This window comes from Lepidochelys olivacea (genome assembly GCF_965140295.1).
Source record: "Lepidochelys olivacea isolate rLepOli2 genome assembly, chromosome: 13".
NCBI classification, from domain to species: domain Eukaryota; kingdom Metazoa; phylum Chordata; order Testudines; family Cheloniidae; genus Lepidochelys; species Lepidochelys olivacea.
Window position 1 is genome coordinate 2,200,800 of NC_140423.1, and position 27,511 is coordinate 2,228,310.

Here is a 27,511-nt window from a genome sequence, read left to right on the forward strand (position 1 = left end):
GAGGGTCAGCATTTCTTCTCTTTTCCCTCCGCAGGGCAGAGAGGCTTCTTGGGTCTTTCTGGCCCCTCCACCCCAAATGTCTCTCGAATTTGTGGGAGACAGCCTGCTCCGCACAACAGCCCCCCTCCCCCCCCCAAAAGCCACCCAACCCTGCTTTGGCTGAGGTAGTGAGAAACACCCCCTCCCACGCAGAGCACATCATAATCTCCCCCAGAGCCTCTCAGTCTCACTAGCTACTCAGTGTACATGCCCTGATCTTTCCAATGCTGCAGAGTCATGGTACCCCAGAGAGGCCATGCTAGACTCCCGAGACCCTGCTGTTAATTAGTGAGACACCCCCCCCCCCCTTGTGCTGCACAACCAGGTCCTTACACCTGATGGCTCAGCGAGACCAGTGCAGGCACCAGGCTCCCTAAAAGCCTCATGTCCTGATGAAGTCTCAGCAGGGAGAGTATCTAGACCCCCGAACTCCTCTATTACAGTCCCTGCAGGCTACAAATACTAGACACACCTATACTTCCATAAATCAACAAACCAAAAATAGGCAGACCCGCAGGAGACAGATGAATTTTCAACGGGACCATAGAGCACATTTGCCAGAGACTGTAATACTGTAAGAAATGAAAACTGGGGGCACTGTAAAGAGACACTGACTGCAGGAAAGACCCATCACTGCTGCTCCCCCTTAAATCTTAAGGTGTCAAGTGTGTAGAAGTTGTTTGTCCCCCGTCCCCCCCCGCCCTTTTTGACTCAGTTACTTAAGAGGAACCATTATGTTGTAAATCCAGTGAAAGATTTTGAGCTGATGCATTTGCTATTTTTTGTTTTGTTTGAAACATCTCTGAACATTTATAAATAATGTGACAGGGTTTCTCTTTAGTTGGTGATAATTCAGTGATTCTGTATCTTTCAGTGGTCTTCCCTAGTTTTGTATAGATGGGTGCACTTCATTATTCACATATGTGCAGTCAAATAATTTATGAAGCTGATACTAGCATTCAGCTCAACAATCAAGTGCATGTTCTGGTTTATCGTTATTCTGTTGCTCTTTCCAAACACTTCTGGGTTGGTGCTTCAATTGGCTTTCCCCTCATCATGCTACTCATCTATCTGACACCTCTTGTTCTGTCCCATCTTCCTTCTCCGAGTGTATCTGTCAAAGACTTAATGTGCTCAGGACTGTCCTGAGGCTTGGGACCTCGGGAAAGAATAAGCATAGCCAAAATGCAGCTGGGGTGAGAGGGGGAGGGGATTTTGCATGTTGCTATTCAGTATCTGCAGATTGTCACAGGAAATATGAAGTACTGTACCGTGAGTGAAAAGTTGAGAAGAGCTAAAGAATGTGTGGAGGGCACTAGTGGGGTTAAGGTCTTTCCTTCTAATGACGGAGTCAGGGCCACTCCTGTTCTTGGGGGGATGGGGGATTATTAGTGTCCCTTTTGACCTTGTTTATTCCTAATTGACATAAGTGTTTTCTGTGCAATTGTGGCTAAAACACAATTAACGTGTGGTTCTTTTCTCTCTTGAGTAACTCTCCCTTGCCCTCCTTCAGGCCTCTTATCAGAGCAGGCCTAATCAGATTTGGGTGGTTTGAAAAATAGGACTGTACAGTGAGAAGGGGGCATCTGCCTTAGGTGATGGTCGCAGCAGATGGTGGTCTTTCTGTTGACGAATGGGTTGGGAATAGAGACAGCAGTGAGGTCTGGCACAGGGAGTTTGGATTTCCCTTTCCCAGATGAGTGTCCTGAAGATTCAGGTCATTTAACACACACAACAAAAAAAAAAAGAAATGAGGTCCTAGTCCGTGTAGGAAATTTGGTACCTTACTGGCAGCATAACAAGCCTGTTCAGATATTAATTAGATTGTAAGCTCTTTGGGCAGGGACTTTAAAAAATATCCATACAGAGTGCCTAGCACAACAGGACCTTTGTGTGCTACTGCAAAATACAAACAACAGGTATCCTGCAATTCCTAAGTGTACCCTCGCACTGCTCAACTATTATAAATTATAATAGGCTGATGTGTTGCTGGTATGTTAGTACCAGTGTAGCAGTGCTTGAACCCCAGCATCCATTAGCCATCTGGCCTTGTATATCTCTGATCTTGCCTCAAAACCATGAGAGTATCTGTTCATGATGGGGAGTTAAAATGTGGCTTTTATTATCGTCTCATGTTTCTCTTACCCCAAGTATTTAGCGTCCTTTGGACAGAGTTTTCCTATAGATGTATGTTGAGATGGAGATATTGTGTAAGGAAAAATACGACATTTTTAGTGACAGCTGGAGGTGTTGATTTGTTTTCATGTAGCACCAGGTGTTAGGGGAAAGGTTAGACCCAGCCTTTGGTTTGGGCATTAGCTGCAGGAGTGGATATGCACACTCTGTAAATCAGTGCTATACTTCACCCTGCATGGTGTGCGCTTGTCACAGCTATGGAACACTGGCCAACCTAGCAGGATATCTTCATTCCGGCAGCCTGTGATATGGGCTACAAGAGTGAGTCAAATGGGACTGCAAGATGAGACATGGGAAAGCCTCACATTAGACTGACCCTTTGGGCGCTGCTCAGGGATCTGTGAGGCTCTGTGGCAGTACGTGCATTTGCTTTTGCCTTCCTTTGCCTCTTCTTACCCCTGCAGAGCTTGATATACGGTTCCAGGGTTCATTCCAGACACTAATAAAAGGCTGAGGCCATTTCTGATGGTGGGGTTTAATTGATTTACATGTAGAACCTTTCTAGATATTTCAAGGCAGACTCCCCAGAAAGTAGAGGTGTTTTAAAATCATCTTAGAATGACACATTTGGAGATCCCTCAAGAAAGATATTAGACTAAGAGTGAAGCATAATAAACAGAGGAGAGAGACCAAGAGGGGAACGGATGGCGGCCTTTCATCAACAGCAGAAAAATCACTGTGACACTGTATAAATCTGACCATTACAACATATGCCTAAAAAGTCTTAGTTTCTGTATGAAAACTAAAACACAGTAGATCTCAGGATGGTATAGCATAGTAGGAACAAGCTAGATTTAGGAAGCCAGATGGGTAGAAAGAAGGCAGACCTAACGGTTAATAGAGGACACTTTTTCCCAGTACAAGTATTCCCTAATGTTGTCATTTGGTGCCCCCCCCCTCCCCCAAACCACAGTGGCAAAACCTTTGAGAACTTTAGTCTACAAAAGTTTTCACTGTCATAGCTAACAGCTCAGGTTTTCTGTGATCTTCATTTGGTCTGGATTAGAAAACAATAACAAAGATTATTGAAATGAAAGACGCAGGTGGTGCAAATGGATCCCAAGGTGAGAAATGGCCTATTATTTGACACAAACCTACTTGCAACACAGAGAGTCGTCACCCTGCATGAAAAGCCTGGGGGTGAGGATGCACTGTGGGTCTGACTTTTCCCAAATAATTGATGAGTAGCTTCACATTTAGAAATGCACTTGACAGTTTGGCACAATACTGACAAAATGCATGAGCCTGTAAACCAAGTCCAGTGTGACCCCAAAATAACAGCCTATAACACTTCCAGATTTAGCTCTCTTTGTGTCTGCACAGGATCGATTGCAATTTTACCCTGAGCAGTTTCAGGAATAAGAGTCACATTAACGAAGGGCTTACTCTTGATGAGATTCTCAGGGTTCTTGGTTAAAGTTCACTGGTGAGCAGCAATAGTCTCTGATATATTTGCAGGCTGAATTTACACAGCCTTGGCTTTCTGTGTGTGTATAAAGAGAATTGGCAATCTTGGAGAATGAAGTTCCCTGTCCATGAGAGAGACCATGACTAGTGGCAATGCCAACTGGACCTTGGTCCTGACCTGCTGAATCACTAGGAGATCAATCTCCATGGTTCATTCGGTCCTTGGCCTCTCTGCCAAGATTTCCAACAGGTTCCCTGTTAGTAGCAATTGTGTTGGGTAGTTTTGTGACATGCATATGGTCCAGTTCCCATCAGAGACCACAAAGCAGTCATCAGGTGGTAAAAATTTTTGGTCACTACCACCAACTTGGGCTAAAAGTGAACTTGCAACCTACAAGTGAAAGGGTCTGTGGCCCATCGTTAGTTCACTAAGCCATCCAGTCCTCTAGCTCTGGCTGACTGAACAATTCTTAAAGAAAAATACAGACTCTCATCTAAATTGTGCATCCTACACAATTCCATTGATTTCATTGGTGTTGCATAGGGTATAACAGGCAGGATCTGGATCTGAGATAACGAGCTCCCTCCCAGGCCCCCCAAAACTAGTCAAATAATTTGGTTCTATCACTTGAAATTAACGCAACAAAATTGCTCTCAGATTTACAGCTCTTGATTGGCATTAATTTAAAGAAGAAGTAAAAAAAGCAACTGAGCACAAAACTTTTGTAAAGGCCTGTTACAATAAAGTTAAAATGAAGAGAAAGAAAATCGAGCTCCAATCAGAAACACCATTGTTTAAATTGTGCAAGCTACAGGCAGTGTTTGCGAAGGGAGAAAGGGGACTGAGCATGCTGGAAGCAATAGGAAGGAAGACAGCCTGCATATATAAGCATAATTCAGCCCTCCCTCTCCACTAAGTCTTTCCAGTCGCCTGACCCGAAGGAGCTTTCCCATACTTTAAGCAGGAAGGTGATTGAGGTAACTGGTAAAGGATGGCGGCAAAGCCCAGCAGAGGCCACTAAAACTTGTTTCACTGGGAGCCCTTTCAGGGTCTGTTTGCCCAAACCATTATCAACATGAGTCTCTCAGGTAAACCAAAAGAAATTGTATTGTTTTTGTTGTTAAATTAGAGCAGACATGAACAGTGTGTAAATTTACTTTGTGGACAAACAAATGTCTGAGAAGGCAAAAAGATGGATGGAGGGATATTAATGGAGGTTCCGTTTATCCACCTGTGTTGACTTTTTAGCTTCATAGAAACTTGTCTGCATTGCTTTGACAGCAAAACGTATATTTATTTCTCTTTGTCTTTGGATCCTTTCTCTAGCAAAAATTAGAAATTACCTTTCCCTGCTCTCATATTAGCTGTTCCCTTCCCTGGGGAACTGCACTGAGGATGGGCCAAAGCCACCACTGAGTTTCAGTGTCCTGTCAGTCTAATTAGCTGATTGTAGCCATGGGTGGTACAGAGGAGACCTATTGGCCAGAATCAGCTTCTTTATGGGAACACTGCTGACTTCCACTCTTAGCATGGTTGCCAACAAAACGGTAGCAATTTATTTAAAAAGAAAATAGCTGCAGAGTGTGTGTGTGTGTGTTTGTGCATGTGTGCGCTGGGGGTGGGGAGGAGTGTCACTAGCTTTAGGGATATGGAATAGCATTTTCCTGTATTATGTGGCATGGGAACATCCATCAGTCACTCAGAGTTGAAAGAAAAGGAGGACTTGTGGCACCTTAGAGACTAACCAATTTATTTGAGCATGAGCTTTCGTGAGCTACAGCTCACTTCATCGGATGCATACTGTACAGTTTCCACAGTATGCATCCGATGAAGTGAGCTGTAGCTCACGAAAGCTCATGCTCAAATAAATTGGTTAGTCTCTAAGGTGCCACAAGTCCTCCTGTTCTTTTTGCGAATACAGACGAACACGGCTGTTACTCTGAAACCTGTCAGAGTTGAAAGGAGGTTGGTTAAGTTTTACCACCGTGGTGCACGACACTTCAGAGAGGGAGGATTCAGGAATAGATGCAATATAAATATTTTCTTTCCGTGATTGTGCAGTGTTGGCTTGACAGTCCAGGAGGACAAGGTTTTCTGCTCACACACTAGAAGTAGCATGGACAGCCGTCATGCTAGCTTCCCCCACACTGGCTGCCTACAGACCTTAATCCTGATCTGGAGGGACCACTGCTGAGCGGAAGAGGGTAGTTCAGTCTCCACGGCCCATTCAGTCTGTGGCTCTCTGGTGAGACTGCTAGATGTAGTGGTTGTTTCACAATGTGGACATCAAGCCCACATCTCCCAAGCCAGTATAAGGCAAACCAAACCCCCAAATTTGTTGGTGACTCTACTAGTCTGGGATGGATTTGAGTGAGTGACCTAGAAACAAAAGGCGCCGTATCTTAATACCAGTCTCCACCCCCACTACCTAGAGTCATCCAGTCACCTGTCTTGTCTAGATATCTAAAGCCCTCTAGGTTTTGGTGCTGCGGGTATCATCCCCTTGATCCTGGATTTCAGCGGGCAGCAGAGCATTGCTGTTTTGAATCTTGCAGCATTAGGAATAAGCAGCCAGCTTTGCTGCAGGGTTGTGTGTGTTTCTGCACCCCCCTCCACTCCCACCCCTTTCCTTACAAACGCTTTAAGATTCTTTATTCCCATCATCAGTTTTGATGCCTGTGGAGTGGCTTCCCTAACTGGAACCATGTGATTTTTCATGAGATCTGACTAGCTGTGGAGAAAGGCTGCCTGCATTTTCTCACCTGCATAGTGTGTTTTGATCCAGCAAAAGCCCTTGAGCTGGTGACAAAGGTCTGAATGTGGGCTGGAAAGTACAGTCCTGTCTCTTAGCAACTGGTTCCTACCTCTGAGCTCGCTGAGCTTGTGTGGGACAGAGAGCATCAGTCATGCTTCTGCTGTACCGGGAAAGCGCTGAGCAGGGGATGGAGGAGGCCTGCCTCAGCCACAGCCAGCACAGTGACAGAGGCTCGGGCATTTCTAACGCAAGCTGTTGTCTGCAAGACCTAATCAAAGCTCCAATTTAATTGCTTTCCTCCTGCCCCGTGTCTTCAAGGTAAACAGATAGCCTACTGGCTGGCCGCGGGAGGCTGTATGCCAGCTACCTGGAGAGAGGTTATTCTGCATTATTGATGCCTTTTTGGTCTTACTGGGGGAGGGGGACAGCCCATTTATTTCTAGAAAAATAAGATGTCATGGGGTCCTTCCCTGAACTTCCCTGCTTCTTCCTCGGGAATCCCCTCTCCCTTCCTTGGTTCTCAGAGACATCTGCATTGGTCATTCTCTGTTCTGCTATTTTACCCTCCCATCTCCTCCCCCAAACCAGAGGTGATTCCTCTTTAGCAAGTATCTCTCAGAGTCTTTTGCATCTCAAACCCTGTTTCTTAAACATTTTCATTAATCCCTTGCTTCATCCTAATTAACCTGCCAATTGGCCCCTCTGGAGTCTTCACTTCTCCTGCAAAGCTTCTGTTTGTACAAAGTATAACCTGTCAGCTGCCAATTTATTTTCCATGGGGAGGGCAGATTATTGTAATTGTCTATCTTCTCTTCCCCATTTGGATTGCCTTCTCCCTTCATATTCTACCTCCTGTTCTCAATAATAGCCATGTTTCAAAGACAAACCTCACAAAAAGCTAAAGAACAACCAGTTTTATGTCTGCCATATTGCCCATGTGACTACCCTGTTGAGGTTCAGTCATTGCATGAATATAGTTCCACAGCACTGGACTGTGTCAGATCTTGGGGAAGGGGTCTTTATAGATGGATTACCAGGTTATAGCAATCATATTGTATAGCATGCTAGAGTTCTGTTTTCCCCAATCTTCTTTGCCTAGCATGTATATATTCATAGATTCCAGGGCCAGAAGGGACCATGGTGATTATCTGATCTAACCTCCTATATAACACAGGCCATACAATTTCCCCAAAATAATTCCTAGGGCAGATCTTTTAGAAAAACATCCAGTCTTGATTTAAAATTTTCCTGTCATGAAGAATCACCACAACCCTTGGTAAACTGTTCCAATGGTTAATTACTTTCACTGTTAAAAATTTAAACCTTCTTTCCCGCATGAATTTGTCTAGCTTCAGCTTCCAGCCACTGGATCGTGTTACAACTTTCTCTGTTAGCCTGAAGAGCCCATTATTAAATATTTGTTCTGCATGTAGGTTGTTATTGGCTTTAATAAGTCACACCTTAACTTTCTCTCTGTTAAGCTAAATAGACTCAAAAAGCTCAATTTATCACTGTAAGGCAGGTTTTCTAATCCTTTACTCATTCTTGGGGCTCTTCTCTGAACCCTCTCCAGTTTATCAACATCCTTCTTGAATTGTGGGCACCAGAACCGGACACAAAAATACAGCAGCGGTTGTACCAGTGCCAAATACAGAGGTGATATAACCTCTCTACTCCTACTTGAGATTCTTCCCTGTTTATGCATTCAAGGATTGTATTAGCTGTTTTGGCCACAGCATCACAATGGTAGCTCATGCTCAGCTGGTTATCCACCCCAACCCCAAATGTTTTTCAGAGTAACTGCTTCCCAGGATAGAGTCCTCCCATACTGTAAGTATGACCTGCATTCTTTATTCCCAGATATGTATATTCAAATTTAACCATATTAAAATGCATATTATTTGGTTGTGACCAGTTTGTCAAGCAGTCAAGATTGCTCTGAATCAGTGACCTGTCCTCTTCATTATTTATCACTCCCCCAATTTTTGAGTCATCTGCAAACTTTACCAGTGAGGATTTTATGTTTTCTTCTAGGTCATCGATAAAAATGTTAAAAAGCTTAGGACCAAGAAACAATCCCCACAGGATCCCACTGGCCACACCTCTTCAGTGAACAATTGCATTTTGAGACCTATCCGTCCCTGAGTTTTTAATCCATTTAATGTGTGCCATGTTAATTTTATATCATTCTATTTTTTTAATCAAAATGTTGTGCAGTACCAAGTCAAATGCCTTCAAGAAGTCTAAGTATATTATGTCAACATAATTACCTTTATCTACCAAACTTGTAATCTCATAAAAAAAAATATCAAGTTAGTTTGATAGGATCTATTTTCCATAAGCCTATGTTGATTTGCATTAATTACATAACCCTCCTTTAACTTGAAACACAAACTTGACCACATTGGTTAGGAATCTATCCCTGGAGAATGCCATCAACTTCTGCAGAATCTAAGCTTTCATTCACACACAATATGACTTTTAAGTTCATCTCTTATGTTTGTGAAGCCTTGCAGACATGAACCTAGTGTAACAATACATGTTTTCTGAGTCAGCAGAGAGAGAACTGCACTCCAGCCCCTGGAGCAAGGGCAGCCCAAGTCTAACACCCCCCCCAGACATCACCACCACCCCATCAGGGGACTTCGTGTGGGGCCAGCATAGATTAATTTGGTGGGAGACTGGTGATTTCAGGCCTAAGCAGCTGGGGGTTGCTTGATCAGCAAGTAGATAACAAGGCTGATGAGAAGCTGTAAACCTTGTGATAGTAGGTGTTGGCTAAAGTTTTCACAGTCTGGTTAATGCAAGTTGATGAAGTCTGCCTTTTCCTAGAGGTACATCTTGCCATTCCCATGGAGACTCCAATAATGGCCCATGTATGTTGCATTACCGGGGAACTGTGGGCTGAGTTAAGGATGTTTTATAGTCTTAGTTCACAGTTTCTTGACCTTGGTCAGTGTGTATTAGCTTTAGTATGGGTGGTAACTTATTTTACATAGAGTTTTGCTTGTCCTTGTCCCTGAACTGTTGAACTGCTGTAGCGGTGTTACCCCTTCTCTGTAGTTTCACTTTGACATCAGGGTGCCATTACTGATGTGCAGTTGCTGTGAACACAGTGCTCTTTAGCTCCAGCTTTCTCCCTGAATACAACCAGACTAGCCCTCTGGCAGCAGCTTAGGCCATTCCAAAGCCCAGACGGACTGGCATTTGATTACCTCTGAAGTAGTCTGCTCTATGATCTTACGCTCACCTCTCCTAACTCAGGACACCAGCTCTGGTGCAGGAGAGCCAGATGCCCAGTTGTTTCTAGCCCCAAATATATAAAAGCATGTTGATTTAGTGAGTGTGACACTTACCTCTCTGCTGTTAGGTGTGTCTTCAGCCTCAGTTTCCCTCCACCAATTCACAGTCTCCTCATGGAGAGGCGGCTTAGCCCTCCAGCCTTTCCAAAAATCCTCCCGCTCTGAAAGCAAACAGGAATCCAAACAAACAAGGCCTTTTGCTGCAGTGGTTTCTGCCCACCACCTCCAGGTAGCAGAACAGAAGTAAAGGGCAGCCTAGTCCCTCTACCTCTAGTTGCAGGCCCAGGGCCATGTGGAGCCACACAACTATCTACTCCAGCCTCTGTATTCTGCTTCACCCCTCCCCCAGGCTACTTCCTATCCTGTTCATCTGCTTTCTCAGCTGCCTTTCAGCCAAGAACCCTAGTACAGACCTCAGTCCTGAACCCTGTAAAGCTCTCCCTACACTACTGTCCCTAAATCTCTCTCTCCAGCTTGGAGAAAAGGACTTGCCTTTAATTTCCTGTTTCCCCCTTCTCAGCAATCCTTGCTTTCAGCCTACAGACTGCAGCTCAGACTCAGGATCTGGGAGGAAAATAGGCCAAACTCAGAGCTAAGGCCTGAATTTCCCTTAAAGGAGTTGCTTGCCCCGTGACAGTTTAAAAACAGTAGATCTCTCCCAGTAGCTGGGATTTCACCCTTGTGCTCCCATAGAAGGAATATATCTCTGCAACTTCGTATTCCAAATATTGTAGCCATCTCTTTCTCACAAATAAGTATTTACCTTAGAAAAAAGTAGTGTAAAACTCTACTTAGAGCAGCAATGTGGTCTAGTCAGCACTGAGAATGGGGCTGGGACCTAGGAACTCTTGACTGCTAATCCTGCAGCTCTGTCACTGAATCACTGTGTGGCTTTGGGAAAGTTGCCTGTTCTCTCTGCCTCAGTTTCCCCCAGGTATAAAATACTTGCCTTTCTCATCTGGCTGTGAGGATTAGTTGGTTAATACACCCAGTCTGTTCCCATTGAAATCAGTGGGGGTCCAGCGATAAGTGCAGGATTGGGCTCAGTGTTTGTATAGTGGTTTGAAAATACAAGTGATATACAAGTGCTTATTAGGTGCAGTAGGGGGGGAAATACGATGAAAATTTTAGCAACGAATTTTTTCTGTTTTCCAACCAGCTCTAGAGATGATCAGAAAATATTCTTAGAAAAAATATTTTCAGGGAAAAACGGGAAAAGAACAAAAATGTCGTGAACATTTTTTCACATTTTTGATGATCTCTGATTATTGCTGTATGGCTGATGCCAAATGATCTTCTTTCTCTCTCTCTCACCTTAATGTTGGCCCGTATGCCTCAAGCACACACTGTGTCCAATGCGCTGTAGACTAGAAGGAATAGTGAAGTTCTAGGGAGCTAGAACTTCTCGCTCATAGCAGCATCAGTAGAGGGAGCCTGCTGTGATTTAGCATATCCCCTGCAAAAGCTGCTTTTATCCTACACCTAAATACCACAAGGAGTGAACTTCCTAAAGCTCCAGAAAAGTCTAAATATAGAAAGAAAAGGAGTACTTGTGGCACCTTAGAGACTAACAAATTTATTTGAGCATAAGCTTTCGTGAGCTACAGCTCACTTCATCGGATGCATTCCATTTTGAGCATAAGCTTTTGTACTGCTTTTCTTTGTGCGAATACAGACTAACAGGGCTACTACTCTGAAACCTAAATATAGAAGTCAATCAAGGACCAGCTTCCCATAAATGCACAAGTACCAGGAACAGTTTCTTTGTCAAAAGTTCCAAGAGTTCATATTGAAACGGTATCCCTTTCATTACTCTGAAACCTGTCATTATGAGAGGAGGGTGTGAAGAAGTAATAATTGTCAAGCGGGACTTGTTCACCCTTGCACTCTACATTTCAGCTAGTCACATACCTCCCCAGTGTCAGGATGCAAATAACAGATTCGGGGATCTGAGATTGAAGTCAGGTGGAGCAGTTTGCATTCAAGGTGTAGAACACTGAGGGCACACCAGGCAGGCTTTGTGGAGTTAATTCTGCTGTCCAGATTTGACAGGACTGGATTCTGCACCATAAATTGCAGCTCCTTCTCTGGGTGGTAGCTTGGCTTGTAAATGTTTCTCAATAAATTCCCAATTCCAGGTGCTGACAGGCAGTTTTTCTCTACAAGACAGTGATTCAAAAATAAAATAAAATAAAACTTGTAGGGAATAATAATAAAAAAACCAACTAAGAGAGAAGCAAAACTTCCTGAGATTAAGTGTATAACATCATGCTTAATAACTCCAAAACAGGTGTTTGACAGAATCCCTTTACATGGGCCAGACAGAACCACTGGGAGTTTGCAGTAAGGAGGGACAGACTGTTGACTGGTAGACACAGAGCACCTCCACGTGTGGGATGGGGGAGGGTAAGGAGTATGGAAACAGCATTTCTCACTATGGGGTCAGGACTCAACTCAGGGAACTCAATTTCAGGTCAATTCAATAGCACTTAATTAGAAAGTTATACAAATGTAACCAAAAGACAGAAGGTCAGTGACATGTGACACACCACACTGGCAATACCCCACCCCACTATGAGACAGCAGGAACTCAAGCAGTTAGAATGACAGAGCTGGCCCCCTCCCAGTATGGGGCAAAGGGAGTGCTTAGAGCGAGAGGGACAGAGACAAGCCCTTTTGCAGTGTGTGAGGAAGACACAGAGACAGGAGAGATGGAAACTAATGAACGTTGGTAGAGGGTCCGCTGTATGGACAGAAAATAAGAGTTCTGCCATTATCAGGCAGCGTTTCATTGGCAGGAAGTGGCTTTTTATTGACAGGAAGTTGAATTCAGCTGGTATCAGCCCTTAGTCTGAAGGCCAGGAGAGCATTTATCTTTAGTCAAACAGAGCAAACAGGGAAGCACCAAGTCCCGTCCCCCCCGCCACACACCAGGATAAGCCTCTTGTACATTTGGGCTAATGTTGTCCCTTCCCAAAATTTGCTACTTTTCCATGGAGAGCTGGGGGAGAGTTCACTTCCATGTCCTCAGAATGGAGCAGGCAGCTCTTCCTAACAGGCAGGGATTCTTCCTTCTGGCCTATATGGGGTTCACAGCTTCAGGTCCCAGTACTGCTTTTGAGCCACATCAGAGAGGTGCCAAGTATCCTCAACCCATTGACTTTAAAGGGAGTTGAGAGTACGTGGTACCTTGCAGGACTGGGTCCTTTGCTTGCAACTCAGATTAACTGGAGTCAGGGCTGGAGTTGGGCTGGATGCACTTGCTGATGGATCGTTTGTGGCCCACAACACAAAGCCCACCACTCATAATTTGGTCTCTTTCAGAGATGCTCTGAGACTGGATTCATTCAGCATGGAGAAGGGAGTGTCCGGTTACTTCTGGAGGGGGTGGTAACTTGCACTGGGTCAGGGTAGAGGTCACTGGCATGGCAGCATAGAGGGGCTCAGATGGCAGCTGGCTGCATTAGACACATCACTTTGAGGAAAGACAACAAGCTTTACTTTTCAATGCTGCTCCTTCCTCTAAAGCAATGGTTCCCAAACCGGGGGTCGCAGAACGTTACAGGGGCTTCTCCGGAAAAATGTCACTCATGGCGGCCAGAGGACCCCGGGCACTGGAGGCAGCAGGTAGGACCCGGTTGCAGGGCAGACAGGCCGAGCCCCAGGGAGAGCGGGGCTGGGCAGCTGGGGTTGGCAGCCCAAGCCCTGCCCCCCGTCAGCGGGGGAGCTGGCCGCCCAAACCCCAGCGCTCTGCGTGGGGCTGGGAGAGCAGGGCTAGGCAGTTGGGGCGGTCAATGGGGTCCAGCAGCAGGAGCCCCACAGAGGGCAGAGGAAATTTATACTTAAATCCCTGGAAATACTCATTTTTAGGAGCGGGTTCACGAGATTTCATAATTTAGTGAAAGGGGTTCGCAGGCTGTTAAAGTTTGGGAACCACTGCTCTAAAGTTTATGCTACACATATCTCTGATTACAGTGGACATCACACAGCCGACCACTGATGGACCATCAATGGTTGCAGAGCCCTCCAGTGATGACCCAAGTCATAATGGGAATTAGTGTGTTGGAAGGGGACATAGGCACATGTGAGGATGTGGCCTGCTGAATGAAAAGAGTGGGTTTAATGGGCTATATTGATAGAAACACTGTAATAGGTGGGAGAGAGTGCTGGACAAGAGGATGAAGATTCCAACCATAATGAGGAGTAGACCTGAGGTTTAATGGTCAGCGAGAGGCAGCAGACGTCTGTTTGACAGAGGAGGATTCAGATCTAAATTGAGAGGCATGTGAGAGATATGACAGGCAGTGAGCTGGGTGGCACCAGGCCTTTGTAGGATGGAGTGGGGTGTTTGGAGCTATAATAAAGGAGGGATGATAGACAGGTGGGCAACAAACAGGAGAAGTCACATCCCTTGTAAGGAGTGAGTGGGTGGCACCAGGCTTGTGCATGATGGCGTGTGTGTCTAGGGAGGGGATAAAGACAGGTGGGATAAATGTACAGTTGCGGCAGGTGTGCATGGGATGGGAGGGATTTTGAATGTGTAATAGGAGCTGGACACGAGGCAGGGCAAACGCTGTGGCAGCCACTCATTCTCATCCCCCACCCAATGCGGATGCACAGGGGCCAGGGGATCCCTCCCTGTCCCATGAAAAGGACCCCTGTGTCTTTAACACCCTCCTCCCTGCCCCCTCGCTGCCAGCCCCTAGTTGCTGAGCTTTCCCCCTGCACTGACAGCTGGTATCTAATTACTGTGTGAGAATGAAAAGTCAGGCTGTCCCAGCTCGAGGGAGCGCGGATTAACGTCTCCTGCAGAATACACTTCCTCTGCCGGGTTACCATGGTTACCCTCATTACCTGCCTGAGGAAGAGGCGCTGGTGGTTCCAACCGGGCTTTTAAACTCAGGCCTGGGGAGGCCAGGGGGTGAGAGGCCAGGGCTGGGGGGTGAAGGGAGGGTCCTTTCCTTTCTGTACAACCTTAGTGCTGAGAGGAGTCCGGGTCATACCCTGCTGCACGCAGCCAACTGAGCAGATGTCACCGAAGCAGCCTCTGTATTCTGTCAACAGTCATTAACACTCGCGAGGGAAGGCGCCCAGCCTTGAGCTGGGCGGTTCAGGCACCAAGCCCTGGCAGCAGGCCACTCTGGCTGCCTGCAGAGGGAGGGCGGGGAGCGTGGTGTGGTTATTAGAGAGGAACAAGGGCCGGGGTGGGATGGAGCCTGACTCAGATGCTCTGCCGCTATTATGTAGATCCCGAAGCTAGGTTGCCAGCCCCAACGGGGGCGCAGGGTCCTCGGCAGCAGGGTTCTAGCACCGTGCCCCAAGCCTATGTGGGCAGTGATTCACCCCTCCCCCAGCCTGGGAACTGCTGCGCCAGGCAGGCTGCAGAGTTGGCTGCAGTTCGCATGGTGCACAGGGAAAATCCCTGCCCAGAGGGGCGAGGACATGGGTCCCGTGAGGGGGAGAGGGAGAGGAGACGTGGGGCTCATGAGTGGGGAGAGGAGAGGGACATGGCCCCCTGAGAGGTAGAGAGGGCACAGGCCTCATGAGCCGGGGGAGAAGGAGAGGAGCACAGGTCCTGTAAGACTGGAGAAGGAGCTCTAGCTCCATAAGGGTGAGAGAAGGAGAAAGGGCCCGGGGCTCAAGAAAGGGAAGAGAGGGCTTGGGTGCAAAGGCACAGGAGGAAAAGTACATGGTCCCCGTGGGGGGAGAGCAGGAACAGACATGGGCCCAGTGAGTGAAGAGAGAGGGAGCGGAGGCATGGTCCTGTGAAGGGGAAAGGAGCATAGGTCTAGAAGAGAAGAGGGGGCACCGAAAGGGCTGCCACCGGTCCAGGTTCTCCAAGGATCAGTCCTTTTATGAGGTAGCTGTTCTGGGAAATCTTTAAGGGTGCTCAGTGCATGCTGCCAGCTGGCCAGTTTTATGGGCTCAGGATCATCCCGGATGTCCCATTTTTTTGTACCTCAGCGGTGGCAACCCTAAGCCCTGGTCCCAGGAGTGGGAGAGAGTGGGAGAAAGGGCATGGGCCTCAGGAGAGGGCTTGGGTGCAAATGTACAGGCCCTGTGAAGAGCAAGAAGGGGCCTGGGCCTGGTGAGAGGGTTGAGAAGGGGAAGTGCACAGCCCTGTGAAGGGAAGGGGGCACTGGCCCTATGAAGGGGAGAGGGAGGGAGAAAGGGTGGGCCTCAGGAGGGGAGAGGGAAGGCTTGGGGGCAAAGGCATGGGCCCTGCGAGAAGGACAGGGAGAAAGAGCACACAGGTCCCATGAGGGGGAAGATGGGCCCTGGGCCCTAAGTGGTGGGAGAGAAGATATGGGTGCAATGGCAGGGGCCTTGTGTGGAGAGTGTGTTAGAAGAGAGCACGGGCCCCATGAATGGGAGAGAGGATAAGGATGCAAGATCACAGACCCTGTGTGAGGGAAGATAAGGGTTGCCAACTTTCATGATTTTATTTCGAGTTTTGCAATATTTGGTGTTTTCTAAAGTTTCACACGATTGCATCATTCCTGACGTAAAACTTATGAATTTCCCCTTATTCAAAATGGCTGCTACTTCCTGTTACTTTCAAGGAGTAGGGTTGCCAACCCTCCAGGATTGGCCTGGAGTCTCCAGGAATTAAAGATTATGTCATGGAAAAAACATCCAGGAATATGTCCAACCAAAACTGGGAGCCCTGTCAAGGGGGCTGAAGCCAAACTGCCCTCATGGTCCCCACCTTCCTCATGATTTTTAAGTCAGTGTCATGCTATTATGGGAGCCTGGCTCATGGTTTTGAACACTTGTGGCGAGCAGTAATGGGGGGTGAAGGGAAGAGAGGAAGTGGCTGCAGGCCCTGTAAGGGGTGGTTTATTGAGGTGCTTGTAGGGCACACCTCCCCTTGAACCTGGTAAGAACCTTGTATGTCATGTCTGTTTGTGCTTTTCACATTGTGCAGTTTCTTTGGCCCGTTGCTGTAATTATCCCCATTTTGACCCTGCACTGAGGATTGCTGGTCTGCACACAGCCTCAGTTTTTAAGTATATTAGGAACAAAACGGTACTGGTGCATTACTAGATGGAAAGGGTAGAATTATCAATAATAATAATACAGAAAAGGCAGAAGTGTTCAATACATATTTCTGTTCTGATCTGGGGAGAAAACAAATGTCATAATATCATATAACAACATTCTTTCCAGCTACTGAAAGTTAAGACGTTTTAAAATCAGCAGGTCCGCAACGTGCATCCAAGAGTTTTAAAAGAGCTGGCTGAGGAGCTCACTGGACCATTAGAATCATAGAATGTTGGTTTTCAGTAAGTCTTGGAACACTGGGGAAGTTTTAGGAGACTATAAGAAAGATGACATTGTGCCAATATTTACAAAGGATAAACAGGATGACCTGGGGAATTATAGGCTTGTTAGCCTGCCATCGATCCTGGGCAAGATAATGGAGTGGCTGATACAGAACTCAATTAATTATATTACCCTCCTTTTATTTTTAATTAATGCCAGTCAACTTGGGTTTATGGAAAATAGATCCTGTCAAACGAACTTGATATTTTTTTGATGAGATTACAAGTTTGGTTGACAAAGGTAATAATGTTGATATAATATACATGTCAAACTTTTGTAAAGCATTTGACTTGGTACCACATGACATTTTGATGAAAAAACTAGAGTGATACAAAATTACAATGGCACACATTAAATAGATTAAAAGGTGGCTAAGGGATAGGTCTCAAAATCAAAATTGGGGGGTGCCTGAATAATGCAGAGGACAGGTGCTGATACTAAAATCCAGATGGCTTGGTAAGCTGGACGCAAGCAAACCATATGCATTTTAATATGGCTAAATGTAAATGTACACATCTAGGAACAAAGAATGATGGGACTCTATCCTGGGAAGCAGTGACTCTGAAAAAGATTTGGGGGTCGTGGTGGATAATCAGCTGAACACGAGCTCCCTGTGCATCCCTGTGGCCAAAATGGCTAATGTGAGCTTTGGAGGCGTAAACAAGGGAATCTCTAGTAGAAACAGAGATATTTTACCTCTGTATTTGGCACTGGTATGACCACTGCTGGAATCCTGTGTGCAGTTTTGGTGTCCATAACGCAAGAAGAATGTTGATCAATTGGAGAGGGTTCAGAAAAGAACCACAAAAATGATCAAAGGATTAGAAAACCTGCCTTTATAGTGATAGAGTCAAGGAGCTCAATCTATTTAGTTTAACAAAGAGAAGGTTAAGGGATAACTGATTACAGCCTATGAGTACCTACCTGGGGAACAAATATTTAATAATGGGCTCTTCAGTCTAACAGAGAGAATTATAACACGATCCAATGGCTGGAAGTTGAAGCTAGACAAATTCAGACTGAAAATAAGGACAGTATACATTTTTAACAGAGTAAATAACCATTGGGACAACTTACTAAGAGTTGAAAGGATTCTCCATCTCTGACAATTTTTAGATCAAGATTGGATGTTTTTCTAAAAGATCTGGCTCTAGGTATTATTTTGAGGAAGTGTTATGGCCTGTGTTTTACAGGAGGTCAGACTAGATCAGGGATAATCTATTTTTTTGTCAAGGTCCAAATTTCTTGGTCAAGCAATAGTCCAGGTCCAGACTCCAGAGAAAATAATAATTAAAGAAATAATGATAAGTAAATAAAAAGATTTCAGGGTCCTTTCAAAAGTATCTGGCTGCCTAGATTTAGCCTGCAGTCCGCCTATTGACTGCCCCTGGACTAGATGATCACTGTGGTCCATTCAGGTCCTGGAATCTACAAATCCATATTGAATATAACCTTTATTAGAAGGCCATCTCCATTGAACAAGTGATTTTTGACAGTCCCTTGAGTGGTTGCTTAAGAACAGGGCTCATTTTTTGAATATAGTAAATGTGTACACAAGACAATAAAAAAATAGATGTGCAACTCTATGCATAATTTGCATGTGTAATTACTGTGACTGCACATGCAAAATGGGTATCCAAAAGAGGAGTTGTGGGTCATTTATGTGCACAAGTGCCCAACTTGCATGTGCATTGACAATCTTTTCATATGCAAATTGGGCTTACATGCTTAACCTTTTGGAAATCAGGCCCATAATACCACCTAAGTGCATGTGTGTATATATACACACACATATATACAATAATTCTATTTTCTTAAGCAGCAGGCTGAATGTTCTGTCCAGGAGCCTGACTCCTAGAATAAACTAGCCTTACTTTTACACTAGACTAGATACCCCTACCATCTCCCATCAATGCACCTGGCTCTGGTTCTGTTTGATGGAGCGACATTAGCAGCTGCTGGGTACTGAAGGATGCTGCTTCTTTTCTTGGCAAACCTTGCCATTGTGAGTTGACACCATTCGTGCCAGCCAGATAAGAGGTACAGTGCTCACCACGTTTTCCACCCTCACCAGTCTCTCGCCATTGCCATGTGGCAGGATTACAGCCTCATGTTCTTCAGCACATCCTAACACACAAAGAGCCGTGATGGTCCTGCTAGTGCTCAGCTGCTGTGTGTGTGAGAGTGATCTTGGAAAGGTCAGCGCAGGGTAGGAAGGTGATTCAGTTTTGTTCTTCAGGGACCTCATCCTGGCATCACAGTAAAAGCTGGCCCTGCTAATTGGTCTGAGTCTGGGGGGGTTGCATCTGTTTAGTATCCCCCGGCCCCAGAAGGGTGGGTATCATGTGCAAATCCAAAGAGCTTCTTCTGCCTATTCCCAGCCTAGTGAGATTGCTCTAAATTATGAAAATGGAAATTTTCAGTTGTTTAAAATTCCACTCCGGACTCTTCCCTTGTTTTTGTTCTTGGTCCATTTTCACTGGAAGCTTTAGTAGCACAACAGCAGCAGCAGCCGCCGCTGCCCTGGCTCCGATAGGAACCTCCCTGGAGCGCTGTTTAATTTATCCCCCCATATCCTATGTGCTCAAGGCAGCTCAGGGTTGGAACATTGTGCCTGTCCCCCCCTCCAACCACATTAGCCCGAGGCCCATCTCATCACCCCTGTCACCCATCACTGATACTAACTCAACGTGCCTGTGCTGTTGTAGGGGGCAGATGGACTGTCGGAGCCTGAGGGCATCTCTCTGAAACGCGTTGCTGTGGTGGAAGATTTCTTTGACATCATCTACTCGATGCATGTGGAGAGCTCAGCAGAGCCAGGCAAAGCACCCAAACATGCTGGGCAGAAGAAAACCTATCGAGCGGTGAGACTTCCTCCAGCATTTCTCAGACAGCTGGGGGCATGGACGCAAAGGGGAAAGGCCTCCTGCGTGAGAATGAGGAATGGGTCTGATGTGGGGGAGAGTGGGCACAAGGGAAAGGGCTGTGTATGCACACTCGTGTGTGGTGTGAAAGAATGGTATAACGGCACAGCAGCTGTGTTGAGGACACAGGAAAGGTGTGGGGGGTAGAGGCACAAGCATACAGTGGCAGGGAAGGGCACAGCTAAACAACACACAAACGCAACTCCACACATAATCAGAAAGGCTTTGACCCTTATTGACCTTGGAGCACTACTCAGGTGAGAGGGGATGTTTATCCACCCCTGCGTCTCCTGCTCTGTGCCGTCTGCCTCTCTTCCCCCTCAGTTGCAGAGAAGCATCGCTGAAGAAAAGGGTACAGCTAGAGCTTGGGAGTTTGCTGTTTTTCTCCCAGCTCTGACTTGCTGAGTGGCCTTGGGTAAACCATGTTAACTCCGTCTCAGTTTCCTCATCTGCAAAACTGAGGCAGTGACAGTCACCTACAAGTGGGACATTTCGTAAAGTGCTGCCTAGAGAACAGAGCGCCACGTTTCTGTCTATGCAGCCTGAAGGCTTAGACCAGGAATGAATTTGTCCAGAAGTGTGTTTAGCAAACGTTAATATTTCTCCTTCCTCTCCATATTCTTTTAACACAAGTATGTGTGTCCTGTTTCTTGTACATGGAGCATGGAATTCACTCTCCAAGTTCCTGCTGGTGTGTTGAATCCTGGAGGCCTGAGGACCTGGCCACTTGGAAAATTCCTTCTTTGTTAGGACTGGCCATGCAGCAGCAGCTTGTTCTCTGCTGTATGCACCCTTCAGGCTCATGCTTGAGACTCCACTAGGCTGTACATGCTGCCCTGGTCCCTGCAATGAGCTTGCCTTCTGCTTGGGATCATGCAGGGCTCTGCATGCTACTTGAGTCCCCACAGGGATACAGGCTGCTGAGTATGCTCTTGTCCCCTGCTCCAGACTGCAGGCTCCACAGGGCTCTGCACACCCCTTGAGTGCCTATGGTGGAGCCCAGTCCCTCTACAGGACCTGTGTGCTGCTGGAGCCCCTACTGAGGAGCAGAGAGCTCTGTGTACATCTCATGTCCCCATTGCTTGTGTCCCTGCAGTAGAGCAGGGCCTGCAGTGTGATTGTATGCAGTGATGCTCTCTGGCTGGAGGCAGATGACCTCTCTGTCATTAAGGAGGGCAACTCCACCAGCATGATTGTAATTCAGAAACTTTCTGCTCATTTCCACAGCAGACCGCTCTGACCCTCCCCTAATTCCTTCAATTCAGCTCTCTGGAGTACTAATCTGTGCACTGCACAGCCTCAGGGGACCAGGCTGAATACGTCTGTTTTCCCAGGCCTGCTAACAGCAGTCAGATAGCTCCATGCTCCACCCCTCAGATTCCCTCCTGAGCTGAGATCATCACATTAACAGTGTGTATCCCCTTCTGACCTGGCAGGACTCGACTGTCTGTCCTCTCTTGTACCCCATCACGCTGCCCTAGAATTCATTTGCTGCCAGGTTTGGAATGTGAAATACTTTATATTAAATATAGCTTCAGATCCTGGTGGCTTGATGCACAAAGGGTTCTGTCTGGATGGGCAACTCCAGAAGACTCAGTGTGTCCCCTGCTATTTCTCTCTCTCCACCATCTCTAATCAGAGAGTCACTGGAGAGTTTGCCCTTGTCCATGACCTCCAGAGAGAGGCAATCAGAAAGGGAATTTGGATGGGAGATAACTCATCAAGAAAGCTGTCTGCTCTGCAGAGCATCAAATCAGCTGAGAAATAACAATTGTATCACTAAAATTAGCTGAAATTTGCAGCAGACACCATGAGAGGTGGGAACTGGTCATAGTCCTACAGGCATGGCTAAGGGGCAGTTCACAGATACTCATGTTTTCCAGCAGCATTCTTCATGTGCCTGAATTTTAGTCCTTTTGTGGAGAGTTCCTGATGACTGAATGTCTAACAGACTCCTTGAAAACCAAAGACACTTATTCAGCCATAAAAGATATGGTGAGATTGGTCTTTGTCTAGAGAGACTGAAGGCAAATCCCATGCGATCCAGGCTCTGTGTCCCCAGTTTGAAGCTTTGGGACAAGATCCCTGTCTGAACTTTCCATCCATCTGCTATTAGCATGCGTCCAAAACTGGGGTTATGCTGCCACTTAGTGGAGATAAATGTCTCTCTTCCCCATGATAACTTTAGCTTGCAGAAATCCAAAATATCAACCAAAATACTGCCCCCTTTGCTCTAAGAGACTTTTTTCTCTTTTTCAACAATGTTCACACTTCACCCCTCTCACCTTACCTAAGGGATATAAAATGTTTGGATTTTTAAGGTATTTGCAGTGTTGTTGGAGCCGTGTTGGTCCCAGAATATTATCTTTTATTGAACCAACTTCTGTTGGTGGAAGAGACACACTTTCGAGCTTACACAGAGCTCTTCAGGTCGGACCTTGTCTTTCACCAACAGAAAAAGCCTTTTGGAGCCTTTGGTCCAGTAAAAGAGATCACCTCATCTACCTTGTCTCTATGGCTTTTTAAGTGTTTTCCATTTTCCTTAGCAAAACAAAATAGAAGGAGCGTTTCCATTGATTAGAGCATGAGACCAGGAGCCAGGACTTCCTGGGTTCTCTTCCGGACTCCTCTACTCCCTTGCTAGGATACATCATTTGGACCAAACAGTGAAGGTCATTAATCCTTTGAACAAAGTCCCCAGGGAGGTGGTGGATTCTCCATCTCTTGCTACCTTCACATCAAGATTGGATGCCTTTATGGAAAAGATGCTCTAGTCAAACAGAAGTTATTGGGCTCAATACAGGGGTAACTTGATGAAACTCTTTGGCCTGTGTTATCCAGAAGGTCAGACTAGATAATCTAATGGTTTCTTCTGGCCTTAAAAATCTATCAAAAGGTTCAAATATAGATTTTCAGAGGTGCTGAGCCACCTGCTGCAGCTCAGAGTAGTGGGTGCCCAGCTTCACAATCAGGCTGCATATTTGGGTGCCTAAATATGGATATAGGTGCTTAACTTTAGGCACCAAAGTTTGACCTTAGCTTTTCTGTACCCTTGTTTCCTTATCTGTAAAACAGGGGTAACTCATACCTACCTCAGAGGTATTAAGAAATTTAATTCATTAATATTTGTAAGTGTCTTCTGTTTCCTCAATAAAATGTGTCATTGAAATACAAAATGTTAATAGAAGATTTTCAGTGTGGAAAAGACAGAACTTCCCCTAAAAAGAGTAATGGATTCTTCCAATTACCGGTATAATGGTAATTAACAATGCTAACTGAACAAGAACCTCAGAGACCTCACTCTCACTGAGTTTAAGAACTTACAGCTACACTGTTCTCAGCCTTTCCTGTAGGCGTAATTATAGGAGATGGCATAGGAGTGTCAGCTGTATGGGAAGTCCAGAGGTCTGTTTTTGTCATCTGAGGTCACTATTGGCCTTATCCTGTGATATGCAGAGCACCTCCTGAGAGGTGCTGTGCTCCACCAGTAACCATTATGGCGATAAGGACACACTGTGCACTTCACAGGCTAGGGCTTTAAAGGAGTATCTCACTCTGAGTTAATACTGTTCTTTCCTATGCTGAGCAAGGTGAAGTGGGACAAGGCCTGTGATCACTCAGGTTCTGTGCGTTAAGCAGTCTCTCTTATCGAGGATACACAGACATCTCATTGTTTTCCCAGATTGCAGAGACCTATGCTTTCCTTCCAAGAGAAGCTGTGACCAGGTTCCTGATGAGTTGCACTGAGTGCCAGAAGAGGATGCATTTTAACTCCAACGGACTGGAGCCCAAAGGTAAACGCAAATGAGTTCATAGAATCATAGAATATCAGGGTTGGAAGGGACCCCAGAAGGTCATCTAGTCCAACCCCCTGCTCAAAGCAGCACCAATTCCCAGTTAAATCATCCCAGCCAGGGCTTTGTCAAGCCTGACCTTAAAAACCTCTAAGGAAGGAGATTCTACCACCTCCCTAGGTAACGCATTCCAGTGTTTCACCACCCTCTTAGTGAAAAAGTTTTTCCTAATATCCAATCTAAACCTCCCCCACTGCAACTTGAGACCATTACTCCTCGTTCTGTCATCTGCTACCATTGAGAACAGTCTAGAGCCATCCTCTTTGGAACCCCCTTTCAGGTAGTTGAAAGCAGCTATCAAATCCCCCCTCATTCTTCTCTTCTGCAGGCTAAACAATCCCAGCTCTCTCAGCCTCTCCTCATAACTCATGTGTTCCAGTCCCCTAATCATTTTTGTTGCCCTTCGCTGGACTCTCTCCAATTTATCCACATCCTTCTTGAAGTGTGGGGCCCAAAACTGGACACAGTACTCCAGATGAGGCCTCACCAATGTCGAATAGAGGGGAACGATCACGTCCCTTGATCTGCTGGCAATGCCCCTACCTATACATCCCAAAATGCCATTGGCCTTCTTGGCAACAAGGGCACACTGCTGACTCATATCCAGCTTCTCGTCCACTGTCACCCCTAGGTCCTTTTCCGCAGAACTGCTGCCTAGCCATTCGGTCCCTAGTCTGTAGCTGTGCATTGGGTTCTTCCGTCCTAAGTGCAGGACCCTGCACTTATCCTTATTGAACCTCATCAGATTTCTTTTGGCCCAATCCTCCAATTTGTCTAGGTCTTTCTGTATCCTATCCCTCCCCTCCAGCGTATCTACCACTCCTCCCAGTTTAGTATCATCCGCAAATTTGCTGAGAGTGCAATCCACACCATCCTCCAGATCATTTATGAAGATATTGAACAAAACCGGCCCCAGGACCGACCCTTGGGGTACTCCACTTGATACCGGCTGCCAACTAGATATGGAGCCATTGATCACTACCCGTTGAGCCCGACAATCTAGCCAGCTTTCTACCCACCTTGTAGTGCATTCATCCAGCCCATACTTCCTTAACTTGCTGACAAGAATACTGTGGGAGACCGTGTCAAAAGCTTTGCTAAAGTCAAGAAACAATACATCCACTGCTTTCCCTTTATCCACAGAACCAGTAATCTCATCGTAGAAGGAGATTAGATTAGTCAGGCATGACCTTCCCTTGGTGAATCCATGCTGACTGTTCCTGATCACTTTCCTCTCATGCAAGTGCTTCAGGATTGATTCTTTGAGGACCTGCTCCATGATTTTTCCAGGGACTGAAGTGAGGCTGACTGGCCTGTAGTTCCCAGGATCCTCCTTCTTCCCTTTTTTAAAGATTGGCACTACATTAGCCTTTTTCCAGTCATCCGGGACTTCCCCGGTTCGCCACGAGTTTTCAAAGATAATGGCCAATGGCTCTGCAATCACAGCCACCAATTCCTTCAGCACTCTCGGATGCAACTCGTCCGGCCCCATGGACTTGTGCACGTCCAGCTTTTCTAAATAGTCCCTAACCACCTCTGTCTCCACAGAGGGCTGGCCATCTCTTCCCCATTTTGTGATGCCCAGCGCAGCAGTCTGGGAGCTGACCTTGTTAGTGAAAACAGAGGCAAAAAAAGCATTGAGTACATTAGCTTTTTCCACATCCTCTGTCACTAGGTTGCCTCCCTCATTCAGTAAGGGACCCACACTTTCCTTGGCTTTCTTCTTGTTGCCAACATACCTGAAGAAACCCTTCTTGTTACTCTTGACATCTCTGGCTAGCTGCAGCTCCAGGTGCGATTTGGCCCTCCTAATTTCATTCCTACATGCCCGAGCAATATTTTTATACTCTTCCCTGGTCATATGTCCAACCTTCCACTAGTTCTGCTAGTTCTGCTAGTACAGGCAACTCTAGGCCAGGGGTTCTCAAGCTTCACTGCACCATGAGCCCCTTCTGACAACTAAAGTTACTACATGACCACAGGGGGAGGACCGAAGCCTGAACCCTGATGCCCCATGGGGGTTGAGCAAAGCCAAAGCCCTCAGGCTTCATCTTGGGCCCCAGGTAGCGGGGCTTGGGCTTTGGCTTTGACCACAGGCCCCAGGAAGTCTAACGTCAGCCCTGACGACCGCATTAAAAAGGGACTCAACTTTGGGATCCCAATCCACAGTTTGAAAACCGCCACTCTAGGCATTTCACATTGAAATGCTGTCATTGACTGGATATCGGGACGTGGTGTGGTTAGCAATGGTATTTCTTTTCCAAAAGAATGTCATTACCTATATTATTGATAATACATTAATATATTAAAACTGAACAGTAAATTGTTTTTGCACAATTCTTTCACTTTTTATGCTGTTTGGTTTTGTTTTTTGCCTTTTCTCAAATTGGACAAGGACAATAGACTAGTCAGTTTCATTTTTTTTTCTGGTCAGTTTCACTTTCTAATTCTCCTGTACTAGCACCATGCCCTAATGTTTGGTCAAAGACACTGCAGATATTTCTGTTGGTTTTAGATTTTGCAAAGGCCTTCTCCTCCCCGCCTCAAAACTTATATTTCTGAGCAAGTTTGGTCTTAAATTTCCCCTATAAACTATTAGTTACATAATGAAAGATAATGAATAAGTTTGAATAATTGAAGTTTCTGATAATGAAGTAATTTGCAGTACTTAATAGACATGCAGGTTGTGACCCTATTTGGGATAACAGAGTGTTTGGATAATCAAGATTATGCTACATCAGAGTATACACCAAATTATCACTACAACTCTGGTATTTAGTTTCATTATCCTTCCTTTGTAAACGTATCAGTTCTTGGAGTTTAAAGACAGAAACAATGCATACTACTGGGCAAAATTCTCTGCTGGTGTAAAAGGAAAAAATGCCACTGAAGTCAGTGTTTATAATATTTGTTATAGTGAGTTGTAAACTTGTATTTTGTGTTACCAAGTACAAAACAAAACTGTCTCAGGAAGGTTTTCTTGAACAAAAATAATTAAACACAACCCATAATACAGAGAATTAAAACATTTTTAAAATATTAAGGCAAATGTGATGCATTTGGCAACTCTCATCAAGCAGAGAAGCAAAATAAAATGAACAGAGTGCCCTACACCAGGAAATTTCTCCTATTAAATACCAACTCCCACCAGTTAACTCCTGTGAGCAGACTTATGGACAGCCTAGAGGTTCCAATTAAATGGATTATGTGTGCCATTTATTCATAGCTAGTTATTGAAAGGCATTGCGGTGAGTATATTTTTTAGAAATTGTCCCAATTAAGCATGTGACATTTCATAGAATCATAGAATCATAGTATATCAGGGTTGGAAGGGACCTCAGGAGGTCATCTAGTTCAATCCCCTGCTCAAAGCAGGACCGATTCCCAGTTAAATCATCCCAGCCAGGGCTTTGTCAAGCCTGACCTTAAAAACTTCTAAGGAAGGAGATTCTACCACCTCCCTAGGTAACGCATTCCAGTGTTTCACCACCCTCCTAGTGAAAAAGTTTTTCCTAATATCCAACCTAAACTTCCCCCACTGCAACTTGAGACCATTACTCCTTGTCCTGTCCTCTTCTACCACTGAGAATAGTCTAGAACCATCCTCTCTGGATCCCCCTTTCAGGTAGTTGAAAGCAGCTATCAAATCCCCCCTCATTCTTCTCTTCTGCAGACTAAACAATCCCAGTTCCCTCAGCCTCTCCTCA

At 45.7% G+C, this 27,511-nt stretch overlaps 1 protein-coding gene across 1 annotated transcript in view; it reads left to right on the forward strand.

Annotated features, from left to right (window-relative positions):
* Positions 1-27,511, forward strand: part of NOL4L (nucleolar protein 4 like) — a 104,756-nt gene that overhangs the window by 2,549 nt on the left and 74,696 nt on the right. Inside the window, exons 2-3 of the mRNA XM_084645731.1 lie at positions 19,735-19,890; positions 23,633-23,744. Of these exons, the coding sequence (XP_084501857.1) occupies positions 19,735-19,890; positions 23,633-23,744 (268 nt within the window). The remainder of the gene's footprint in view (positions 1-19,734; positions 19,891-23,632; positions 23,745-27,511) is intronic.